The sequence below is a fragment of the Staurois parvus genome, unplaced genomic scaffold, assembly GCF_062004578.1.
Source record: "Staurois parvus isolate SC_StPar_1 unplaced genomic scaffold, SC_StPar_1.0 ptg000358l, whole genome shotgun sequence".
In the NCBI taxonomy this organism is placed as follows: Eukaryota; Metazoa; Chordata; class Amphibia; order Anura; family Ranidae; genus Staurois; species Staurois parvus.
The window spans coordinates 3,931,358-3,944,584 of record NW_028318154.1 but is presented as its reverse complement, the minus strand read 5'-3'; the positions used below and the strand labels follow the sequence as shown (position 1 = coordinate 3,944,584).

The 13,227-nt window shown below is 44.3% G+C and overlaps 1 protein-coding gene across 4 annotated transcripts in view; it reads left to right on the top strand.

Moving 5' to 3' along the window:
- Positions 1 to 817: 817 nt before the first annotated feature.
- The window catches only part of AP3S1 (adaptor related protein complex 3 subunit sigma 1), a 78,705-nt gene continuing 66,295 nt past the window's right edge, over positions 818 to 13,227 (top strand). For 2 of the 4 annotated variants that reach the window (XM_089684838.1, XM_089684836.1), the window contains exon 1: positions 819 to 1,268. In XM_089684838.1, coding sequence (XP_089540964.1) covers positions 1,200 to 1,268 — 69 coding nt within the window. In that variant the 5' untranslated portion in view covers positions 819 to 1,199. Of the gene's footprint in view, positions 1,269 to 13,227 lie in introns of all 4 variants that reach the window. The other 2 variants (XM_089684837.1, XM_089684835.1) reach the window with 2 other exon arrangements.

The window sequence follows — 13,227 nt, the reverse complement described above, 5'->3', positions numbered from 1 at the left end:
GTAGTGGAGACGTGTTCTCTGGAGTGATGAATCGTGCTTCTCTGACTGGCAATCTGATGGGATGTGTCTGGGTTTGGTACTTGCCTGACTGCACTGTGCCAAGTGTAAAGTTTGGTGGAAGTGGGATTATGGTGTGGGGTTGTTTTTCAGGGGTTGCGCTTGGCCCCTTAGTTCCAGTGAAGGGAACTCTTAAGGCGTCAGCCTACCAAGACATTTTGGACAATTTCATGCTCCCAACTTTGTGTGAACAGTTTGGGGATGGCCTTTTCCTGTTCCAACATGACTGCACACCAGTGCACAAAGCAAGGTCCATAAAGACCTGGATGAGCGAGTCTGGGGTGGAGGAACTTGACTGGCCTGCACCTCAGCCTGATGGAACGCTTTAGGGGATGAATTAGAGCGGAGACTGTGAACCAGACCTTCTCATCCAACATCAGTGCCTGACCAAACAAATGCTCTTCTGGAAGAATGGTCAAACATTCCCATAGACACACTCCTAAACCTTGTGGATGGCCTTCCCAGAAGAGTTGAAGCTGTTATCGCTGCAAAGGGTGGGCCAACTCAATACTGAACCCTACGGACTAAGATACCATTAAAGTTCATGTGTGTGTAAAGGGAGGAGTCCCAAAACTTTTGGCAATATGTCCTGTGTGCACATTACACAATTTTCGGGTCTTGCAGTAGAGGGCGCCCGTCTAACACATAACTAACAGTTACGTCTGTCCCTGTACTCGTCTTCATGGCCTTGGTTGCTATAGCAACCGCATCTAGTCAGGAGGTACCGCCCTAGTGTTATAGGGGACAGAAATGGCAGCGATGATCCTGGGTGCACCTCACAGACTCGGGGGTGGAAACTATAGCAGCATCGATCTTCTGTGATACATTGCCTTCCAGTTTAAGGCACTCTCTCCTTGTACATTGGGCAGCCTTGGCACAGCAGCGTCGCTCAGGAATGACGTAGTGAAGCCGGAGCGGCGCCTCTCTTTCCCCCTGCGGCGCCAGTACTGTGTTGATAGGCCGAGCTGCAGCTCACATGATTGGAATGACGTGTCTCGGGAAGTGGATGCTGAATCTGATCTCATCCCGTGTATGAGAGTGTGAGGAGGAGGCGGCGGCAGCTGGACAACCGGGGACCAGAGAGCTGTCCTAGGCAGAGCTGTGCGAGGCTCCAGCTGTAGTGCTCACAGCCCGGAGCCACCATGATCAAAGCCATCCTCATCTTCAATAACCACGGCAAGCCCCGGCTCTGCAAATTCTACCAGCACTACGTAAGTCACGCCCCGAGGAGGGTGACAGGCACAGGACTGGGCTGTACCTGCTTCTTCTCTAGGGCCCAGCCACACCAGAAACTGCATGTCTGCTGTGCCTTCTATCAGGCACATGCGTGATACATGTTTTTATGCGCGCTTACGTGCGTTTTTCCACCTGCGTATGCCCTGTGTGTTCACATTCTTCTGTCTTTGGGCTTTTCTGTGCATGAAGGTGCGGTGTGGAAAAATGCAGCATGTTGTACTTTTTTCACTGCACTGTAATGGTGTGAAGTAGGGGCAGCACAGTGGCTAAATGGTTAGCACTTCTGCCTGACAGTACTCGGGTCATTGGTTCAAATCCCAACCACGGCACCACCTGCCTGGAGTTTGCAGGTTCACCCTGTGCCTGCGTGGGTTTCCTCCGGGTACTCCGGTTTCCTCCCACACTCCATAGGCATGCTGGTAGGTTAATTGGATCCTGTCTAAATTGTCCCTAGTATGTGTATGTATGAATGTAAGTTAGGGACCTTAGATTGTACACCCCTTGAGGGTTAGGGACTGATGTGAATGTACAATATATATGTAAAGTGCTGTGTAAATTTGTAAATTGATGGCAATATATAAGTACCTTTTTTTATTATTCAAATAAACTATGTCCATAGGATAACCTGGTCTTTCTATGTGGTAGGAACGCAGTAAAAATATGCATCCTTCTGGTGTGAATGGGCCATCACCACATACAGTCAGGTGCGTTTTTAAAGTGGAGCTCCATCCAAAAAGGGAAGTTCCCCTCTAAGTACTGGTCCCTCGCTCCCTGTGAGGAATTGGCACCTTTGGGGAGCGGGGGAGTGAGTACCCGATTTTTGACCGGTACCCGTTCCCACTTCCGATACAATTGCCTAGATCGGAAGTAGAAGTTGTCCCTCCCTCTCTGTAGTCCTCTGGGACATGTGACAGGTCCCAGAAGACCACAGGACCATTCACAAGGCGCAGCACTATTCGCACCCGGCTGTGAAGCCGCAAGCTGTCACAGCTGGGTTCTCACACTTAGGATGCCTGCATCGGGAAACAAGGACGGCTGGTGAAACCGGCTGCAGTGAGTACACCACGGGCCAAGGGACAGGTAAGTGGCTGTTTTTTAAAAGTCAGCAACTACAGTTTTTGTAGCTGGTTATGTTTACATTTCTTATGTTTGATTGGAGCTCCACTTTAAACACAGTAAAAATGCAGTACAAGAAAAATGAATGTATTCCAGTGAGCCTAACTAGGGCTAGGTTCACACTATTGCAGGTGGTTGTGGGTGAGGGAGTTGTAGCTGTTCCTACACCAGTGACCAGCTGCAGCAAAAATTGGATGCAGGAACCGGCCACTGTGGTTTTAAAATGTTGCAGGAACCTTTTTCCAGTGTGAAATCCAGGCAAGGCAGCCCATCCAGCTCCATATGTGTGAACCTAGCCTTACTCCATCACAGTGCTTTCATGTACATTTAATGTCTTATTTACACCACGATCTCTGCATTCCTTGTGCTTTTCTGCATGCACGTTTGTGCGTGTTTTTGGTGCTTTTTCAGGCATTTCTTGGGATCATTTTTTAAAATTTTCATTATTCCACTTACTTAGTTGTGTTTACACGCATTCATGTACATTTGTGCTGCAGTGCATATAAATGCAGCATGCCGTACATTTTGTTTCTTTAAATAAACTAGTTTATACTTACCTGCAGCCCTGAACCTCCTCTTTCCAGGTCCCCCACTGACGCTCCTTGGCTGCTCCTCTTCTCGGTGTGCCCCCATAGCAAGCTGTTTGCTATGGGGGCACACCTGTGAGCTTGCTCCTGAGTTGTGCTAACTGCATCTTTGCACCCCACTCCCTCATCCCCTCTTCACAGAATTTGACCGACAGCAGTGGGAGCCATTGGCTTCTGCTGCCTCAGCAAAATTTGTGAGCCTGTGAAGTGATAGAGTCACTGCAGATGGGCACAGTGCTGGATTGATTATGGACTCGGCTAAGAATAGGGATGGGGGGGCTCAGGAGTGAGAGGGGCATACTGCTAGTTAAACATTTTTTACCGCAGTGCAAGGAAAGTATTAAGGTAAAAGACTGTTCAGGCTTTGGAAACCACTTTAAGGCTACGTTCACACCAATGCGTTTTTTAGTGCTTTTTGCAGAAATGCACTACAGTTCATTTAAAATGGTTTTCTATGGAACATGTTCACATCTATGCTTTTTTGAGCTGCTGGATTTTTGGAAAGGATCAGGGACTTTTTTTTTTTTTAAAAGCAAAAAGCAGCTTTTTTGCTCCAATAGAGTTCAATGGAGAAGCTGCTGAAATGCATGGCAGTGTGTTTTTGCTGTGTTTTAATTTTTATTCTGCCCAGCAACAAAAAAAAAAAAATTCTGCTTTTTAAAAAAAAAAAAAAAAAAAAAGGGAAAAAAAAAAGCTGAACAAAAAGCGGTAAAAACACATCAAAAACACGTGTAGACAAATGCAAAGCGAACTGAGAAAAGCACTGCAAAATGGACAAAAATCAAACTGCATAGTTGTGTACGGGGCCTCAGGGCTCGTTTATACCAGATGCAGTCAAACACAGTGCAAACGGATATGCATGAAAAATTAATGTATTACATTGAGTCTAGTTTACACCATGGCGATGCCTTCATGTGCATTTAAAAAATGTACAGCATGCTGCATTTTTCCGCACCTGAGCGCACTGCAAATGTGCATGAATGTGTGCAAATGTGTAAATATAACTTAGAGAATAAATAAATAGAAATTCATTAAAAAAAAAGCACTGAGAAACATGTGCAAACGCACATGCAGAAACACACAGTGAATGCAGGTATGGTGGTGTAACTGAGCCCTTAGTGCTGCTTAACAGCACAATTTCAGCATTCCAGATGCATTTTGCATGAATGCTTAGATGCATTTTTGACACAACTTCTATGTATTATATTGTTGGTTTTTTTTTCTATTATAGAATTTTTTTTTATGTGCATTCCAGAGCATTTGCATGCATTTAGATGCGTTTAAAGGGAAAAAACTTCAGTAGGTTGTAGTTTTGTTGAAAGCATTAGAATCGACTGCACCGGTGTGACAATAGTCCGCTGACACCCGCCGACATCCGATCCAATACAACAAAAATAGAGAAATGGGTATCTGTTCCCCATCCGTCCAGCGGACTGGATGAAAATCGGCTGGAAACGGACAAGTGGTCTGTTTCCATCCGAACCTCCCACTGAAATCATCGGCCAATGTCTGTGTCCGCTCTGCAGCAGCAGAGCGGACAGGGACCTGTCATCTGCCTGCTCATCAGGGATCAGCGGAGAGATGATGAGATGAGAGATCACGCTGACAGATTTGTCCCATCTGAAAGGGGCCTAAAGGGTCACTTACACCCGATGCAGTTGGATGCATTTGTAAACGTAACATAAACACAGTACAAATCCTAATGTAAGAAACATTAATGTATTCCAACGAGTCTTGTTTACACCAATGCAGTGCTTTTAGGCTAGTTAAAAAATTTAGATTTTACAATCACTTTAAGGTTGCGGTTATTCATGTCTTGTCAGGTACACCTAATGTTCTCAGTCAAACATGAACTCTACAGTCAGATTGTGCAACCAACTTTAGGTTTACCAAAACTATGTTACATGAGGACAGTCCTAAACCATTCCATTTGTATCAAATCCGGGTGGTCTTCGTGCTATATAGTCAATGATAGATCTGAGGCTGCATTCAGACTGGTGTAGCACTTGATTTGCGCTTATTGCCACTTTTTTGCGCTCCATGCATAGCTCAGCCTATTCATTTCATTGAGCTGCCTTACACGCGGCAAAGACGCTCATGCATCTTTATGAGCTTTGCACTTTTTTGTGGGTTAAAGCACATATTATTACCTTCTGTGTTTGGGATGCCATTAACAATAAATGCACCAGTAGCTTGATGCACATTTTTTATGAACTTACATAAACACGTATTTAGAATTTTGCGCCATGTTCATGCACTACACCATTGTGAATGCAGCCTAAAGGAGGTTGTACAGTCAAATTGTAAAGTGTATGGTTAGCTTTTGTCACTGGACTCAAACAATCATGCACATAAGGAGTTCTTACTTTAGTATGATATCATTTGTATTTCATGCTTGGTCAATGGCTCAAAACGTGTTAAAGCATGAAAATCTGTATTACAGTCAAGCAAATAGCATTTTTATAGGAAGTCAGCAATGCCAGCCCCTATATTTCCCTTGAAGTGACCCCATCAGTCTTACAAAATTTATATTTCAGCTTCCTGCAGCAGAAGAGCCACTTTGTTCATCTTGACCACAACCTTTGTCTCCTACTCTTCCCCTCTTTATGAGCGTGTCTGATGAGAGGGATTCAGAGGATTGATCTGTGTCCTGTACTGATGTAGGGGGTTTGGAGGATAGATGTCTGTGTCCTGTATTAATGTAGGTAGGGTGGCCACCTCATCCCTTCAAACCAAACACATATTAGTTACACAGGTTCTGCGGCTAAATAAGGTGGTAATTAAACTAATGTAATGCCTTATCTGCATTAAACTAGCCTCAGAACCTGTGTAATTAATGTGTTCGGTTTTAAAGGGATGAGGTGGCAAGTCTAGATGTAGGGGTTTGGAGGATGGATGTCTGTGTCCTATAGTGATGTAGGGGTTTGGGTAATGGATGTCTGTGTCCTGGAAGGAGTTAGGGGTTTGGAAGATGGATGTCTGTATCCTGTAGTGATGTACCATTTTGGAGGATGGATGTCCGTGTCCTGTAGTTATGTAATGGTTTGGAGGATGGATGTCCGTGTCTTTTAGTTATGTAATGGTTTGGAGGATAGATGTCTGTGTCCTGTAGTGACGTAGAGGTTTGGAGGATGGATGTCTGTGTCCTGTAGTGACGTAGAGGTTTGGAGGATGGATGTCTGTGTCCTGTAGTGACGTAGAGGTTTGGAGGATGGATGTCTGTGTCCTGTAGAGATGTAGGGGTTTGGAGGATGGATGTCTGTGTCCTGTAGTTATGTAGGGGTTTGGAGGATGGATGTCTGTGCGCTGTAGTGATGTAGGGGTTTGGAGGATGGATGTCTGTGCCCTGTAGTGATGTAGGGGTTTGGAGGATGGATGTCCGTGTCCTCTAGTGGTTTGGAGGATGGATGTCCGTGTCCTGTAGAGATGTAGGGGTTTGGAGGATGGATGTCTGTGCACTGTAGAGATGTAGGGGTTTGGAGGATGGCTGTCCGTGTCCTCTAGCGGTTTGGGGGATGGATGTCCGTGTCCTGTAGTGATGTAGGGGTTTGGAGGATGGATGTCCGTGTCCTCTAGTGGTTTGGAGGATGGATGTCCGTGTCCTGTAGTGATGTAGGGGTTTGGAGGATAGATGCATGAGCCCTGTAGTGAGGTAGGGGCAGAATGCATGATGGTAGAAAACCTTCAGCCTTTTGAACCACTTTGAAGAAAAACATAAAAACTCCAGTTGCTTCTATTACTCCCCAGCATTCCGCCACTTTCTGTAGTACTGGTGACGTCGCTGGGCCCCACCATGGAATCCTAGTAAATCTGAGCATCCTGAATTTTATAGGAAAACCATTTCAGCTTTATGCAGTATTGCATTCCCAAGGGTTTTGTGATCCTCTGCTTTCCCAGGATCCTGTGAGAGTGCCCATTGATGTCATGTACTCATAGGCCAGTATAGTTTACATTTTCCTTCCAGTGTTTCATTGCTTTCTGTTGGCATTTTTATTCAGTACTAGGAAGCACTGTCCTATTTATCTTTTCACACACGACCAATTCTAGATAAAGGAACGGCTGTAACGCATCACTTGTTGAAATGGCTGATCTGAATTCCACAGTTTCCAGTCATATTACTTGTGGGTTTCCAGTTTACTGCAGCCAGTATTACATGTCTAGTAAGTTACAGACATTACAGAGAATTTTGATTGCAGGATTTTTTAATATAAAAATAAAACGTTTAAGAAATCGCTGCAACTGTGGTTGTGTGTAAAAGATTAGGACAACGCACAAAGGTCCACTTTGTAGAACCCTCGCTGTAATTCTGAGGATTTGCTGGGCAGATTATTGTGTATCTAAATAGCCATGTACAGTCCGGAAAGGCTTTGATCTGTCTGCTGTTTCTCACATGACTCCATGTGATGTGATTTAGTGACGGATGTCGAGAAACAAAGTGCATTACATTATGGGCTGAAACTGAATGTTTCTCTATCTCAGAGAAATGACAACGGCCACTGATCTGTAAGAAGACAAATTATTCATGCAAGCCAGCTTTGTGTGCTTTAATTACACAATAGGCTATGCATGTGTGTTGCCATTATCTCTAAACTGAGCTGCTTGAAAAAATATTCAGACCAGTCTAAGGGCTCATTTATTATTTAATTTATTTATTTCAGGTACTTATATAGCGCCGTCAATTTACGCAGCGCTTTATATATGTGTGTATATATATTGTACATTCACATCAGTCTCATTCACATGGATTGCCATTCGGGGGCGTTAGAAGCATCTTGTCATGTAGATGCAGCTGCTCAGGGCTGTACACTTGCTGTGTCTGTGATATTTTGTTTCCTGGCTATGACAAAAATGAAACAGAACATCATATTCGGTCAAGGGCGCCGCTGAATGCGACCATATCAAGAAATTAGAGGTGCAACCTCTCTGCAACTGCATATATGCAATCTGAGGGTTAAAACGCGAGATGAGGAGGCGACATATGACCTTCTTAGGCCCGTCAAACACCCTCTGAAAAGTGATCCATAACAGCTTTTCAGAGAAGCTACAGTAATAGATGCATGTGTAAATCGTAGCTTCACCATGTTGTGCAACGTAGTACAAAATGTTAAGGATGTTCAAGCCTTAGTGTTGTTTTTTTAACCAAATTCACCTGCTAAGGTGAAGACTTACAATACATGCTACCTCTTAAAGAAATACAAATTCCTCATTGTTCCTGCTTCAGCTGGTCCCCCAGTGCTAGTGCTAGTGCTGCTTTCTAGTTTCAGGGTGGCTTCTTTCTCCATAGGGTTCTATGCAGCTACCATTATTTATTTCAGGTAGTTATCTAGTTCTGTCAATATATGCAGTGCTTTACAGTATATGTACATTCACATCAGTCCCTGCCCTCAGGGAGTGTACAATCTAAGGTCCCTAACTCACATTCATAAACACACATATTATGGCCATTTTAAACAGGAGACAACCTACCGGCATGTCTTCAGAGTGTGGGAGGAAACCGGAGTACCCAGAGGAAACCCATGCAGGCCAGGGAGAACATGCAAATTCCATGCAGGTAGTGCTGTGATTGGGATTCTAACCAACAACCTTAGTGCTTCCAGACAGAAGTGGTAACCACTTCATGCATGCGTTCATCCAGGACTAGAGCCCAATGTCCTATGCCATGTTCGGTACCATAAACACACATCCTGGGGCAGCAAGCCTCTCCCCTGCTCCTGCCTCCTCCAAGCTAATTGCTGGACAGGTGCAGGAGACTGTGCTGACCTTAAGACCCCGGTCACACTGGATGTGAAGTGGCATGCGATTTGCAAATTGCATGCCAAATCACAGCCCATTGTCAGCAATCAAAGCGGTCATATCGGACCTGGTTGGAATCGCACCGATTTCTAAAGTAGTACATGCACTACTTTTGGTGCGTTTTGTATAAACATTATTATTATTATTATACAGTATTTATAAAGCGCCAATAGTTCGCTCAGCGCTGTACATTACAAAGGGGGACAGAACATGTGACAGAACAATACCAATACAATACAATACATGAGGGGTTCGAGGGCCCTGCTTTTTCGAGCTTACAATCTAGAGGGGAACATCTGTATCAAATATCTTGCAAATATCTCCTGAAATCAGCATGATATCCAACTTTGAAATCATGTGACTTCACTGCAAGTCGCACGATTTCAAATTAGGGTTTGATGTGACTGGAGTGTAACACCCTAGTTGTACTGGGTGCAACTTGGCATGTGATTTGCATGCCATGCGACTTACACATTGTACGCCAAGTCGCACCCTGTTGTCCCCAATTACAGCAGTCAAATCGGTGCGGTTCCGACTTGGTCGGAGCCACACCAATTGCTAAGGTAGTATATGCACTACTTTTTGTGCGATTTGCTTAGACATCTGTGTCAAATGTCTTGCAAATCGCACCTGAAATCGGCATGTCACCCGACTTTGAAATCATGCGACTTCACTTTAAGTCGCACGGTTTCAAAGTCAGGCTTGATGTGACCGGGGTGTTATGCACAGAGAGTGCACTCCCTGAAGTTTGGGGCTGCACTGCTGAGCGATCTGTAGCCAGCAGTGGTGATGACCTCTATGAGTAAGCGCTTTTCATACATAGTTAAAGATAATGCTTTATTGAGCAGCTATTTATTGGATTAAATTATTATATTAAAAAGTTACAATAACTAAGAATTTAATACTACTTAAATAATTAATGGGTACTAAATTAAAGGAAACTAAATTAAAAGAAACTCTTCCACAGAGAAAGATGAAGGCTGCCGTTGCTGAGCTGTTTTCAATGAATGCTAGTTTTCTGTCTGTTTCATTCATATATGTTTACTCTATGGGAAACCTCTACTTAAACAGGAAAACTACTGTTGTTGACCTTTGGAAAATGCTAGTTACCCGACTGTCTTTGGCTTCAATATTTTTGGTGTTGATGACCTGGAACAAGCTTGCTTATTGAGTAGTCAAGATAATGTCATAACTGATTGATTTGCATGCTTATGTGGGTCGTGAAAAAGGAAATCAGTCAAGCTGTTGGATGAGCATGACAGCAGGCAACTAGCATCTTCAGAAGGGAGATCAGCAATGACAGCTTCCTCCTTCTCTGAATTCAGGTTTTATTTAAATCTGATCAAGGCAAGTGTCTAAATACACAGGTAAACTAAACATATGGGAGCTGAGATTTACAGAGCCCCGTGACAGTACAGCTAGGTGGACAATACCATTTACAGTTAATATCTAAAAGATATAAATGCAAGGGCCTCTAATGGTATCTCTAACCATTTATAGTTAAAGCGGAGCTCCAGTCAAAGCTGAAAAAAATAAGTTTGCAGCTACAAAAACTGTAGCAAAAACAGAATCTCACCGACTGTCCTTTCTCTCCAGCACCGGCGTCTCAAGTGTGGGCACCCGGTTGTGACAGCTTGTGGCTTGACAGCCGGGTGCCCATTGCACATGTGTGAGTAGCGCTGCACCTTGTGTATAGTCCAGTAGTCTTCTGTGACCTGTCACGTGTCCCAGAAGACTGCGGGGGGGGGGGAGGATTTGGAGGAGGACAACTTCTGACTACCTAGGCGGTTGCAGAGGAAGTGGGAGTGGGTACTTGTCAAAATCGGGTACCCACTTCCCAAAGGTGCCAATTCCACAGGGGGCAGCGGGGGACCAGTACTTATAATGGAACTTCCCCTTTTGATTGGAGCTCCGCTTTAAGGAATACAGTGGTGTTCTTCTGCAGCTACAACCTGCTAACTGGACAGTGATGAAGCAGCAGATGGATGAGGTCATCCTTCTGCTTAGTTTGTTTTCTGCTCCTGTTGGCATATTTTTCATCTGCAGGATTTCATGAAGCACACTTGCTTGGCTCCTTGCCCTGTCCTTCCCAAGTTTGAGTGCTGTTGTATATAATAATAGGAAGGTGATACCAAGTTCAGTTCAGGTTATACTAGATGAATTAAAATACATGGAATGAATACTTGGCTGCATTAATATGTGTCTTATATATGCTCTTTAATGCTGACCTCCCCCTGTAACAAACATCCACATAAATGTTGTCAGGAGCTGACTGGCGGTAGCCTCTAGCGACCCACAGGCCGGAATTCCTCAGGGCGCGGAGTCTAAGCCTCAGTCTGCTGGTTCACCAGAGCCCCTGATGGTGGAGATGGATTTGAAGCAGCCTGAGACCAGGTCGTGACCCCCAAGTACAACCAGCTGTAGTAGAGGTAGCCGCCAATGGCGGGTAGCAGGTGAGAGCCAGATGTGAAGAGGTATTAACGTAGTCAGACAGGCCGGGTTGGTAACAGCGGAGCAGACAGTACAGAGCGGCAGGCAAAAGAATAAACAGGTCACGGGCCGGGTTCAGCAGCAGGAGGTCAGACAATCAGGATCAGGCAGAGAATAGTCAGGATGAGCCAAAGGTCAGAGCAGGAGAGGACAACAGGATCAGGCTGGGTTGGCAACAAAGCAATCAAATATACAGGAGCAATCAGGAACAAGACCATACGCAATTTGGAGATGCACAGGGCTGGTTTAAATAGTGCGCCCTGTGCTCTCATTGGTGCCAGGCGCGCGATCGCGCATGCGCGGCCGCCGCAATTGCCCAAGCCCCAGTGCTCGCCGGCTAATGCGCATCGGCGTACTGCGCATGCGCATACCCGTGTGCTGCCGAGATCCGTGACAAATGTATTTAGACAAACCAATGAACTCACAAATTGGAACATGCTTCTTTCTTTATTGGATTGCTACTTTCCTACGCATCTTCCCTGGCTGGGCTCCACATCCCACACCACCATCTTTAACATTATCGTTGCGTTACTGAAATAAATGAACTTTTGCACAATATTCAAATTTTTTGAGTTTCACCTGTAGATTGGCAAGAAACCTAGACCGAGCACATAGACACTAAAATGCATCAATCTCTCCAGGGATATGAGCCTTAGCTTGGTGCACAGAAGTCACTTATTAATTTTATAATTTAATATCCTGAAAGTGGACAGTGCATAAAATATATACAAAGAAATACAATTACAAAAAAGACATACACAATTGGCAATTCACTATGAAATAAAATGGAATAAAAACAGAAATAAACCTTACCAAGATTTATTCTGTGACTGGATCAAGTCAAAAGAAAGTCTGCAATTTACCAGTTAAATGGAACGGCTCCGTATGAATCACACCATCCATATAGCATGGTCCTCAATTTATTGAAACACAAACACGGGCTGGACTTTAGCACTTGGCCAGTAATTGGCCATTTGGCAGTAAGGCTGTATGGAAGAGGTGTCCAGGTGGTGCCACTCATGTAGCGGTAATCCCCTGTGGCTGGAACTGATGTAAGTGTCTCAGGCTGATGATCGCGTACACTGGAAGTGACGCGCCGGATGTAAACAATGTTTGGAAGCACCATAGGAAGCTGCACAGCCTTACTGACACACTAATCAATATGTAAGTGGGGATTGACATCCCATGTGATTATGGATTCTTAATATAATTGTTTCTCATCCTGACTATTGGCCGTGATGGATGTTTAATAAAAATCTTGTTAAAATTATGCCACGGATGACTGCCATTTTCTCTACCACAGTTTGATATATAGACTGGTTAACTTCCAGATAATTCAGTTAGGAACCCCTAAATGCTTTGGATCTTTGTGTGCCGACAGGTGTAGATCACAAATTTCTTCAATCCAAATGAATTTCTTTCAGCAACTTGTTTCTTTTTCAGAGATTAGCATAACTCAGCCTACAGTAAGTCTCAGTGCCACGTGCTAAAACACAGAGAGCGTTCCAGCTTTCGGCACCCTGCTGCCAGTCTTTGTATATTGTGCCCAGTAGTCTGCAGGGTGGGAACCGGGGATCTAGATTACAAAGGATGCACAGTGGTAGTGCTGAAGTAAGTAGAACTGAAGACAAACATTTCTTATAGGTTTGGATGGAGCTGTGAGGGGTTGGAACCACTGTCAGTGTCAGCAAAAAAGAAGTGAGGGCAAATCCAAAATTTTGAGTTTGTACCAGAACAGGAATAGAGGGGAAAGGTTCCAATAGGGACTCTTATTCTTGTCACAAATATCTGAGGGCTTTCCCTGACAATGGAAATATATCCTCTTACTTCCTCTGAGTCTACAGGAAGTGAAGGAAATCTTCCTAATAAAACAGAGATGGAGAAAAAAAACGTGGCAGGGCTTTTGACCCTCCCCTACTCTATCCAAAGTAAATAAAACATTTTTTGA